The following is a 13,040-nucleotide window of genomic DNA, read 5'->3' on the forward strand; positions in this document are numbered from 1 at the left end:
GTTACTGTCTTACAGTGAGATTTAGTATCTGACTTGATGTCTTCAGATATTATAATAATAATTTGTTCTTTTTTTTCAATGAGATGTTTTATTCTATGTGTGTAGGGTTAATAAATGATCAGAAGTATTGCGATGGAGAAAACTTATAGACTACCTTAGCACGTCTGCTTTTTAAGTTATCTATGCTTACATGCATTACAAAGCTGGATGAGAAGCTAGTTGAGACAACTACAGAAGAAAGGTATTTTTAGTCACATACACAGTGAAGCAACAGCTTCACAGTCAATACCAAAAGCTTCCAAATTTAGTAACATACGAATCATTAGATTAAGTGATAAAGTCTTTGCTTCTTTGCTGGTGTAACTAGTAGTAATGGGAAGGATTCCCATTTACTTCAACAGGCTTTGGATTATCTATCAAAGGCATGCTTGTTTCTGTCGCAAGACTGGGAGGCTTATTTTAATCAGAACTGGTAATTCAGGAATTGTCATTGTTTACATGTCTTAATTTCTGCATGGTAGCTTTTGATTTGTATGTAATTTGGCAGTAGAAGAGCGTATGAGCAGAGAATCCAGGTCCTTTCCAAAACAGCCTGGACTTAGAATATGTTTAACCCTTAAGAGCAGATTTTTCTTTTCTGTGATTCCCATGTGGTTTCCGGCTAGCTGGAAAGAAACCAAACCAAGCTAGCTGGCAACGTCCCTAGTGCAGGGAGACTGGGCAGCAGGGAGCCGGCGCCACTGGCGCAGCGGGGAAAGGGGTGCCAGGGAGCCGCAAGCGCGGGGCTGCCCGCCAGGCAGGGTGAGGCACGGACAGGGCCCTCCTCAGCCCGAGGCCCTACCGCAAGGGGCTGAGCTACCCAGATAATTAGGGATTCCTCTTCAGGTTTTTTCCTCACTACTGTCATGAACGAAGGCTAGGAAATCTGGCAGCTCTTCTGTAAGCTTTCCCTTACATTTCCTAAAACACTGCCTTGTTTCCTGTGGTCTCTAACTTATCTTTATGTTTCGTGTTTGATACCGTATCTGCCTTTCATACTGTTGTTCATGCTTTATTCTCTGCTTTCTTCTGCGTTGTCATTTGCAATCTCATTTTGTTTTAAAATGCCCGTAGCATTCAAGAGAATGCTGCTTCACCTAAAGCAAAAATTGCAAGAGTTATATGTTTCTAATGTTAAAACCTTATCAAGGAGGCATTGATCAACAATCATTTTGTAGCATTCCCTCTCAGACAAGGAGAAGACTGTCTAAGCATTTGAATTCAGAGTAGCTAGTCACATGAGCTTCAGTAGTTGTGCATACGTGACCACGTAACACGCTCTATTCTGTGCCATGCCTTAGGTTACAACAGAGTGTGAAAGTATTAAGCAAAGCGAGAGTAGCAATGTCAGACACAATTATTGATTCAGAAAGGATATACTTACATACCCAGTTTAAAATATCTTAGTGTAATTCTCGGTCCTTTGATTATTTACTCTTAAATTGCCCGGTGCAGTGAAAATTATTCAAGCAAAAATGCAGACAAATTAAAAATAAGGACAAAAGCAGCTGCTTTTAAGTAGTTAAACTAGACTTAGACTAGCCTTCAAACTCTTTCACAGCTCATCCTAAAAGGAACAAAATATTTTATCTTTCAAAGGCAGCGTCTGTGATGTTATCTGACAGTACAGCTTTGAACTGTGACATTTATTCTGACTTCCACATTCATTCCTATTTCTAGCTTCACGCTGAAAGAGAACTTCATTCAAATTTGCAGATACTCTTTTGTCACTGTTATTCAACCTTTACCTTGAGGCTTTCTTTTCCCATATGAAAGTGTTTTTATGAAATTTGCTCCATTGAATTTCATGATCATTTCTGAAAGCAAAAGCACTTTTTGATAGCTTTATCTCTGCAGCAGAGAGTACATGCTAACAGAAGGGACCTGACCAATGTGGATTCAGTATTTTAAAAATTGTCATTGGTTGAGTGATACTATCTATATGAAATCATTTGAAGACATAAAGGTGAACATTGGAGCTGATACTCTAACCTGTCTGAAGTTAAAAGAAGTTTTCAATTGATTTTAACAGAGCCTAGGTTTTGCCCCCTCCTTTTACGTACTGTTCTTCACTTAAGAAAACTATCTGGTCAGTAAAAATGTAAGTAATAATTCCTTCCCTCTTTTTAACATATTAAGCAAGTGCAGCGTACCAGATAGGGGGAACAGAAGAAAAAAAATAACAAGATAAAAAGACTGAGTGACTGTGCATGCTGAACCTGTAGTCTCCTTGACAAACATGGATGATTGGACCTAGGAAGAGTTGCAGAATAGGAACACTGCACCACAGAAACACAATGCATCTGAGGGCTCGTCTTTGAATCTGAGTGCAGAAGAGAAATCTTTGGGCAGAAAGAGCACACATTCAGGAGGGGTTGGAGAGGTATATTTTAGCAATCCTACTCTATAAAAATAAAGTTCAGATCAGAGGGAAGCATAAACACATTTACTGAGATGAAATGTAGGAGTTAAGATCTTCATCTTATGAGGGTCATATCCCCTGAAATCTCCTTTTTCCTAAAACAGAAGCTGCTGTTGCTGCTTGTCTTCACATAATCATCCTTTGCAAGAAACCAGATATTTTTCTCTATTTCTTCTCCTTATTTCTCAGTCATATTGCTGGTGTTTGATTGCTGTATGTTTCCACAAAGAGGAATATGTGAATTTGCAAAAATCTTTCAACCTATCATGCTCCTCTTCTTCTCAGACAAATGAAATCCTCTCCACTTCCATTAGAGGAAGTATAAACAGTCAAAACAGAGGCACAGAGCTAGAAAGAAACGTGGAGGGTCTTAGAATGGCATGACGTTTTAAGCGAAGGGAAAAAGAAGAAAACAAACTCTCAGATAGGACGCATTTTCAGAAGATAAAAAGTGAGCTAACTACATAGCAAGCAGATCAGTGCTTTAAAGATGAAAATGATTAAATGATGGATTATATCACAAATATGTTTTACTCAGACATGCTAAAAAAGATTGCAGAACATTTTCCCCCTGTTTATAAAGAATTTTCAAATCATTCCAGTTAATATTTGTCTTCAGTTCTAGAAAGTAAGGCATTTGCTGAGTTCCCGTTGAGTTGTGCATGGCTGAACAGTGCAGTGGCTAACAGCTGGATGAGTCTCTCCTGTGTTCAAAGTAATGAAAAGGTATCAACCCAATAAGAAAAGAAATTACCTGTACTTAGTGAAAGGAAATTACTGGACCAATTCCAAAAGATAAAGCACCTGCAAGATTAGACTGAAAACTAAGAAGAATTGATTTTAATTGCATTAATTAGTTTTCATTTTCTAACCTGTCCATTTGCTACAATAAATATAATAGCACTTCTACAGCCCCTATATATCCCGCTTTTGTATGGTCCAGGATGTTTCTGTGGTGACATCACACCAGCCCAGCCAGACAGTTAGCAGTAACTTTGTGTGTTATGTGAGGATTCAGCATCTGATGACAACTAGTCTATTGGTAAGAAACACTGGGCACACGATTGTTCCGTCTAATGTTTTGTAGCCTTCTGTTCAGTTTGGTGCTTTTACAGTCTTCTGCTTGGTGCAGAAAAATCACTGAGCAGTAAAAACTTTGTTAGAAAAAGGCTTATTTTTGAGGTAGAGTTCATTGAATTTCCCTGATTCTGGTAGGATCTATCTAAGGGGATGGACAGAAAGTAACTTTATCCTCCAGTAAAGTAATATTGCTGCAGGAGCAAAATAGGGAACAAATTCTAATGGCAGTCTGTGACAGCTTTTCATTTGCTGTAGAGAATGCTAATCCACACCAGCCCTTTAGCTAACACAGATTAGTTTCTTGTCTTTACCAGTTTTGCTGCACTGGCTGGTGCATTGATCTTCCCGCTCCTTTTTCATTCACACTCACTCCACACATCTTTCTGAGAAGAGGAACAGCAGTCCAGGATTAGGCGCCTCTCCCAGCATGTTTCTGTGCATGGACAGAGGAGAGGCTAGACCATGCAGACCTATGGGTATCCAGCATAGCTCCCAGCTGAGACCTACAATATTATCTCCATATCCATAGCAGAATTTATTCCTCGGTGAGTATAGTTTTATTTGTCTGTATTAAAGTGCATCTAAAAAAATGACAAGAAACTACAATGGTCCTTTTTTATACAAAAGGATAAATAGAGCATTTTATTAACACTTTGCAGCAACAAAAGTGACACAGTCCACATCTTTTTCATTAAACAGAGCGAAAGCTATGGTCACATTTTACATCACTTTGAGGCACAAAGCAAAATATTTTTTCTTAAGGTCAAGGTATGATTTGCATTAAAAAAAAAAGGAGAAGAAACAATCCTCAAGTTGTATATTGCGGTAGCAGGGTTTCCAATCACTAGCACAATACAATGAACAGACCAAGAATCCAGAATGGATTATTACATACAATAATAGTCATTTGATTGAGTTAAGAAATGGATCATTGTTGTCATTTTAGAGTATTAAGAAGTGGTCTGGTGTTGCTAACTTCAGTTTGGTTTGGTTTGGTTTGGTTTAGTCCCAACGACCCCAAGTATATACAACAAGCTAAATGAAGATTAATATGTAGACTAGAAGATTATGCACTTTATAATGCATTGCACTTATTGCTTGGTACACTAATGTTGCAGTCACTGTTGAGTTATGCTGAAAAGACAAGCATGGTGCTTGTTGGCTTCTTTCAACCCAACACTAGTTTTTTGCCACTTTGGTTTATTGTGAATTTATATGTTACTCATGTTCAGTGTCCATTATTACTAGGTTTAATCCAAAGACAAATAAATTTTTTATTTCAGGGATTTCTAAAATAGCAACATTTTCTATAATTACAGTATCTTCAATAAACTTATATCTATGTATACAACTGTGGCACAATGTGTAAAAATATGAAAGCTATTAAGGGAAGAATAAGGGTTAAATTACTCTGTTTTGTCTATTGGCTTCAAAATATTCTGCAAAACAAATACGTCCTTTTTCTTAGGGCTAGGTGCTCATAGTAAATTTCTCTTTGGAATTTTGTATAAGACTATATATTTTTCTACATTATACTTTTTTCTCTCTCTAAAGATACCAGTATAAATTTGGAATATACTGCAAAGAAAGGAACAATAAAGCTTGCTGTTGGTAAGGGGATTTGGCAGTCTGCATGAAAAGTCAGACTTGACATTATATATTGTTTTTATGCTAGTTGATTAATGCAGGGAAGAACATGACAGTGCCTATAATTTCATAAGGTCCTGTAAAGAATAGAAATAAGTATTTGTGCCCAAACATTCAGTATAAAACTCCTAAATAGTTCTTTTATTCATCACAGAGTAGCCTGCAGCATGTAATCACGATAAACATACAATACATCCTATTTGTTCTTTTAGGCTTGATACAATTACCATCAAAGGAAATTGGATCAGTCCCTCCTAAATGCCTAGGACTCAACCTTTCTTCTTTAAGAAGGCTCTTGTCCTAGGCCAAACATACAGTTCCTACATTGCACTGAGTAAACGTGTGTATTTAACACAATCTCTTTCAATACAGTGTAACAAATATATAAGTGCATTTTTTAATGATCAAGTAATTTTGGCTTTCTAAAAAGAGTATTAGATGTGCCAACTTGGTTGCTTAGTTGTGCTTTAATCCTTAGTTATGAGTTTCAGCTCATATATACTGTAAGTATCTAGTTGCCTCTACAGTTTTGACCAGTAAACCCTTAAAACTCTAATGTTTATAGAACAAATATAACCTAATGGAAGTGATGACATGTCACAACTCATACAGATTGCACTTTAATGGATTTTTTTTTTTTTTTTTTTTTTTTTTACAGTAAGACCTTCCTGTCTGATATGTGTTTACATGTTTATACCACATTTTATTTCTGTGTGCAAACAATCACAATGAATTTAATCACAAACACTACAAAATATACCCAATATTTAGGTTTGTTATGAATAATCTCCTTCCTTGTAGTTGTATGAGTCTCGTACTTCCTCTTGTACAAATTCCTCTTTTTTCTCCCAGCCATTAGGCCAGCCACCGTTGACCTGGGTTGTAGCACCATAAGACTTGGTGGTACCATAATTTACATAATTCTGAGTAATGTCCCCTGTCTCTTCATCAAGTTCATCTTCATGAATAAAGCCACATTTCTCTTCACTTGTCTGCTCAGGGTCTGCCCAGGGTTGTTTCTCTCCTGAAGCAAATATGCCATAGAATATAACACCTCCATAGTGAACTAAAGCAGCAATAAGGAAGACATACTGCCACTCTTCACGTGTCTGTAAAAAAGAAATTATCTAGATCAGACCACTGCATAGATTTATCTAAATCTTATGAGCTCAGAGATTTAAATCAGGCTGTGATGGTCAGCCCAGACTAAAACATTTACATGTCCAGTTTCCAATTACTTGTGTTCATCATCCTTTGAAAATCACTGTATAAAGGTTAATATGACTTCAGTATAATTCTGTTTATTATTCATTACCTCACAAAAGCATTGATATGCTGAGGATACAGTGAAACATGCTTCACATTTGCAAGTGCTGGATGCTATTCCCTAGAGGTCCCCAGACCTTAATACAGAATTTCTGGCAAGTTATTCTATAGAAAGGTCTTTTTCTTGATGCTAATAGTGTTAAACTGAAAGATTTGAAAACTGTATCACAGTTTACCTTGTTCTTTGTCATTGCTCCAACAATTATAGGGCAAACCATTCCAGACAAGGTCCCGACTCCATTAGAAATCCCCATTAAGATGCTGGCGTACCTTGGGGCAATGTCTAAATGGTTGACATTGAATCCTGCAATACAAATGTCAACAAACATTCATACAACAAACAGAGCACTACTTCAGTTCTGAACTGAAAAATAATGCTATCACTTGATAATTTTATTGTGACATATTGGGGCTGTTTAACTGGCTTAAAATGATAAAAGGCTTAAAATGATAACATATTCTTAGAGCATCTCTGGGTTTTCATTTTCTTTGAAAAATATATTATAAATTGATACCAAGTGTATTTTCTTCCCAAATTGACAATTAAAAAAAATTACAGTTGTGATTGTGTAGGGTAGGGAACCCAGAAGATATTCAGGCAGGGGTAAAGTTCAGATTTCCCCAGTGTCATTCTTGACCTTTTTATGATGTAAATAACATGTTGAAATGCTGTGTCATTTCTTCTTCCAGCTTGTGCCACTTTCTTTGCCTATTGTCCATATTTTCCTTTTTATTACACAGACCAGCAGAAGGGAACTTGCTGTTCGTGTGTGGGAAAGCAGGATGGAGGAGGATGGAGTCATCTATCATTTATTAGTTATTATATTTATCTATAAATTATTTTAAGAAAATAATTTTGTTTCTTTGCATTTACAACAGTTTACCTCTGTTCCGATTTACTCAGTAACTATTCAAATAATCCTAGAACAAACACATGGTTCTGAGAAGTAGCAGAACCCATTGTCCCAAAAATAAGCAGATAAGTAAATGAAAGCAGAAAACAAATCCTTAGATACTGAGCAGTAATAAAAGGGAAAAAGCAGGTGATAGGTGATATGCATAACACTTTGACAAAGTGCAGTTTTTAAGTGCTACAGAAAAGGCATGATGACTTGTAGAGTAAGTGGGATTATGGACAGATTTGATTAAGGAGAGTTTAGATATTTGGCACAAAAGAAAAGAGAGCTTGTTTTAGACATAAGGAACCAGCATGTGAGAGGATACTAAGATCACAGTGGGAAAACAGGCAAAGGCCAGGTGACTTGCATTGCGAATAGGGAAAAGGGAGGATATATCAGCAGGAGAGGGGAATAGCTGATTTTTATATTTAAAAAAATGCTAGTTATTAGGTCCTGAAATAATAAAAAATGCAACACAAACAAAAGAATAACCAATGTGCAGCATAAACATGGTAGAATTTCTATGTCTAAACAAATATATATCTATATTTAGATATTGGTATAGAATATCAGAGCATTTGTGTTATATATTTAATTTTAAGAAAAATCAATGGTGTACATTAGCAGCTCACTGCAAAAAATGTCTAGTTTGCTGCAGTGAATATTGAAAAAGTTGAAGTATTTAGAACAAAAATAATCTAATACAGAAGATTTATTTATTGTTCTTTCATTTGGAATTATCATAAATAATATCATTCGGAGTTCTGAGGTTTATGTTAAATTATTGTCAATGAATAAGAAACAAGTGAGATGTTCATTCCCTTAAATTAAAATAATTTACCAGTAGCAGTAGTGCAATCTTACCAGATATGGCGAATCCACTAAAGCCTACAGCAAGCACTAAGAATGAAATAGCCACTCCTTTACTGTGAGAGTATCCCACCACTAGAAGAAGAGTTGCTTCCATACCAAAACCTTGGGAAATTGTAAAGAAAACTGGACATCAGATTTAATTATTTCTCAAAAATTGCAAGTCTTAGGATACTACATTTCATAGGAGGACAAAGTGGCAAAACATTACCTCAGAGTGAAATAGTCAGGCAATTCTTTTGTCCCTAAAACCCACAAGTTCTTGCTACATCAGGCAATCCTTATTTTGTTGTTTGCATGCTAACTTATTGTTACTTGCTGTCAGTTTTAAGATAAAATAAAGAGATGTGATTAGGTTATCCAGGGAGTTCCCATTGGTCCTAATGAGAGTATACACTTCACCTGCTCTCTGAGTTTTGAAGTTGTCATCACAGCTGGGGTTCAGCTTGTGTAGCTTTAACATCTCAGCAGTACGATATCTAGTCACAGCTAGTTGTCTGGGCTCTCTTAGTGCAGACACAGTTTACAGGAGTACCTAAGGCTCATTAAGTAGCTAAGGGTGAACAAATTACCCCAGCAAAGCTCATCTGCTTCTTTAAGTGCCTAAATGCTTTTTTTAAATACCAAATGTAAGTATTGACGTTGGGAATAGGAACACCTGTGTTTACTCTTATTTAGTAACCACATCTGTAATACACAAGAAACATACAAAGTATTGCTTACTATGTAGGTAAAACCATACAGTTTTGTTTGTTTACTGTGTATACAGGATGCTATGTGGACATTGAATCTATACAAGGTACTTTATTAATAAAAAAGGAAAACTTACCTCCACAGTTCATTATCTTTCTCACAGTAGTAGTTGAAAGAATCTGTTTGCTTCTTAAAAAGTCTGCAATTTGTCCCCCAATAGGCACAATAATTGTCATCACTAAATGCGGCACAGCAGATAAGATACCCACCTAAAATAGTAGTTAGAAATCACAGCGTATAAAATGTAAGAAAATACTGATTTCTCAGTTTCTGAAGCATTCAGCAAGTTGAATCAATTAACTGATTCTCTTCAATTTCAGACTATGTGTTAAAACTAAAAATCTTAACTTACTTTATTAAGAGAACAAAATCTGTGATCTTAACTTGTCATTGTACTTTCTAAAGGACAGTCCGACTTTTTAAGAATCTCTGATGCCATGACACTTTGCATTTATAAATTGTTCTCATTGTTTATATTTGATTGAGTGACTTTTTTTCTGATTGATAGCCCCCTTACACTTCCTTTTCAGAAAATGTAGGATCAAGTGTGTCTAACTAACTGAAGTGCTACATTTCTGTTGGTGTGTGTTGGGCCTGGCTTTGCCCAGTAAAACTAATACTCCTGGAAGTGTGAGGCCTCTGAGAGATTCTCTGTGGATTCATCATCACTTGCACAATGGTCATTTGCCTTTGATTTCTGAACATCCAGCAAGCTTCAAATTCTATATGGGCAAAGGATATGTCTGGGAGATTCTGTATGTAATGACAGATAATAAACTAAATATCTGTAGATAATATATAAAATGCTATAGATACTAAAGAATTAAGACACAGTAATTTTGCAATGATTGTCCCAAAATGTAACGATATTTTTGAAAACCCTTCCTTAAAAGCAGTACAGAGTATCTGTGAGCATGGAACGAACTGCCACCTGCTTTTTCCTGCAAAACATAATTGCCTTGCAGATAGTCTGTTTTAGCATGCATGACATTTTATTCTAAAAAGAAATTCTGGATTTTATGTACACCTGAAAATGTGTTTGAGCCCAGGTTTGCGTATTTGCTGTCTGTGTCAGTCTGGCCTGAGGTGTTTCAGCATGCAGTGCAGATTACATATGTGGCAACTATGTTGTGACAGCTAGCTTTACGTTAATAGGTGTTACTCCAATTGAGTCGTATATTAACTGGGAGATAACTGTGATGTTCCAGTTACTACTATGAGGTATTCCTGAGTAAACATTAACTATTAATTTTGTGACTGTGCATCTCCGCAGCAGATGAAAATTGACCCTGCTGCCATTGCTTACAAAGCTCCAAATTTCTTTGAACACATTCTCCAAAAAGTCTTTTAGAACAAAATGATCAGATTAATTCTATAAGGCATGAAAAGCATGACTCTTCTAATGATAAAGTTTCACGCATAGCAAAGCTTCTTAAAAGAACTCTAGCTAGGTTTCAAGTTCCATTTTGCAGAATTCTGAACACTCAATAGGCTGGTCTAAAGATTCGAACACATATACCACTAGATTTACATGTTTGCTTTACTTATCAAGAAAATACTCAAACAGCCTTGTTGTTTACCAATAAATGTAAGAACATACTGATTTTGAACTAGAATTTCAAATATTTCATTTTCCGACATGATGCAATTATCATGAATTGTTTAACTTTTTCCATTCCAGTGTAGTACCACAAGTATAAAAATGTCCTAAAAGCAAAGTACCAATTCAAACCAACTCCAGTCTTTGAAGATAGGAATATTTACGGGTGAAGTCCAAACCTGATCGTCATTTCGAAAATGATTTCTTTCCTGTGATAGAATAGACTCATGCACTTAGATCTGATCTGAAGGCTGGAATTCCAGGACTTAATTTGGTATCTCCTGCCCATCTTTAAATGCACGATATCATTACATAATTGTGATAATGTCCTGTAAGACTGCTACACTTTAGTAGCTACTTAGAAGGTTCTAATTGTCACAGCAAAATTCAGGGTCACTCAGTACCTCATAGAGCAATATCAAAAGAATAGAGGTGTTTCAAAAGCACTTTCACAAAAGGAAAGTTTTATTTGTGGAAAGCTTAATATACGCTCTTAAGATTTGTTTGCATCTATCCATATTCACATTAGGGATCTGATCCAAAATTCATATGAACTGCATGGAACTGTGGATCATCCTTTGGTCTAATATTTTGCCATCATCTGTTTCACTTCCTAATTAAAAAAGGAGGTGCAGTTCTTGGCACATTAAAGGGGAAGGTTGAAAGGAGATACATCCCCCTATCTTTCCTAAAACCAGGTAGCCATGCTCTGCAAAGTACACCTGGAAAAATGTAACTACTTCTCCAGATTTTCCTAAAGCTTTGATAGCACCCTGTGGTCCCTGGGGTATCAGGAAGGATAGAAGTGTAATGGGTCTTTCTATACCTTTCTAATACTTTGCATGGTCAGGTTTCAAACACCTAATTGAAGGTCTTTTTGCAATATGGCCCCAAGCAGATCGTCACGAAATAATACCATCCTGCCCTCACCTTCCCCTATCCACTCCCTTTTCATTTTTGTTACTTCACTCGTATGTACTGACAGTATACAATAACTGGTGAAATAAGATTTAAGACTTGTAAATCCATAGTAAAGATGCAGAACACTTATCTTTCCATCTCCTAATAAAGACCACAGACATGACTGATATTTACTTATCTAAGATAGAGGCTTTATGTTATTGTTACATACCTTGCTTATTTCAAATCCAAACACTTCCTCAAAGTAAGCAGGCTGACTAATAAGCAACAAGTAAAAAGTCCAGCTTCTACAGAAGTTTGCAACAATTATTGCATAGACTGGCATAGATGTAAAAAATTTTCTCCATGGAGTCTTGTATTTCTGAAATATAAAGGGGGGGGGATCCGATTAACATTTTGTTCATTATCAACTGTACCTCTTCCCTTTTGCTATCTGTTATTTTTACTTATACTCCAAGAAACACATGTATGCGCAACTTGATGTACCTGTGTTCCGATGACTTTAATTGCCATAAAAGTGCATGCATCCATGTTTGGATAATCAAGATTTAATTTAAAACATAAGCAAGTAATTACAAATTGACTACAAAGTGTGCAAGTGGAGAAACTCAGTTACTGAGCTGTAGCACTTGTTAACATTCTTGTACAAGTGCTGTCAGTTCAGTCCCATTCAGTCATATAAACATGAACATATTCAGTCAAAAGTAATGTCTCTTTAAAAGAGAACGTTGCTGTATCTAAGGCAACAGTCCGGTTTTACACTATATGCACACAATTTCATCTAGGTTTATTTTAAGCATGTATTTTAGCATCTAAATCTTAATTCCAGCACTCTTTTTACCAATTCTCAGCTGAAGCTGCTTGGTCAATATATTTTTGGTTTGTTTTATTGTTTTTTTGAAATGAATTGCATAACAAACAAACAAACAAAAAGAGATGACAGATGGACAGAACTGCAGTCGTGCTGAGTTCCTGCACCTTTTCACGAGCCCAGGGTTCTACCCATCTGTGTTGATCCAAATGCATGATCCAACCCCAGATGAATATTTGAAAATTACTTCAGCAATGTTTCAGGCTAAATTGGGTCTACTATGCTTTGAATACTGGCTTTTCTTCAAAGAAACGCAGCCCAGTAGATAGGTATTTGCACTAGCTTGTAACCTATTAAATTACACTGAAGAGAGAGTTACGGATTAAGTGAGACTTAATTATCGAGAAGCCGGCCAGAAAAGCTGACTTGAAACTTTGGGAAGAATTTCAGCCTGAGTATTTCAATAGCAATTAAACTATTAATGCAAAATAATTACTTCCAAAAATATTAAATTAAAAAGCACCAATAAAAAAGCAAACAGAAAACATCCAATCCAAATTAGAACTATGCTGACTTCCTTTGAAATATCTCATTACATGTGAGACTTTCAAAAACACTTGTAGGCATAAGAAACCATAAACGTTGAATACCGTTATATATTAGCCCAGACAC

General features: G+C 36.1%; 1 protein-coding gene across 1 annotated transcript in view; it reads right to left on the bottom strand.

The window, feature by feature from the left end:
- Nucleotides 1–4,152: 4,152 nt before the first annotated feature.
- The window catches only part of SLC17A6 (solute carrier family 17 member 6), a 34,274-nt gene continuing 25,386 nt past the window's right edge, over nucleotides 4,153–13,040 (bottom strand). The window contains exons 8-12 of the mRNA XM_068945331.1: nucleotides 11,769–11,918; nucleotides 9,113–9,245; nucleotides 8,278–8,388; nucleotides 6,691–6,818; nucleotides 4,153–6,297 (exon numbers count right to left, since the gene is read on the bottom strand). Coding sequence (XP_068801432.1) covers nucleotides 5,965–6,297; nucleotides 6,691–6,818; nucleotides 8,278–8,388; nucleotides 9,113–9,245; nucleotides 11,769–11,918 — 855 coding nt within the window. The 3' untranslated portion in view covers nucleotides 4,153–5,964. The remainder of the gene's footprint in view (nucleotides 6,298–6,690; nucleotides 6,819–8,277; nucleotides 8,389–9,112; nucleotides 9,246–11,768; nucleotides 11,919–13,040) is intronic.

Source organism: Struthio camelus, chromosome 5, assembly GCF_040807025.1.
Source record: "Struthio camelus isolate bStrCam1 chromosome 5, bStrCam1.hap1, whole genome shotgun sequence".
In the NCBI taxonomy this organism is placed as follows: Eukaryota; Metazoa; Chordata; class Aves; order Struthioniformes; family Struthionidae; genus Struthio; species Struthio camelus.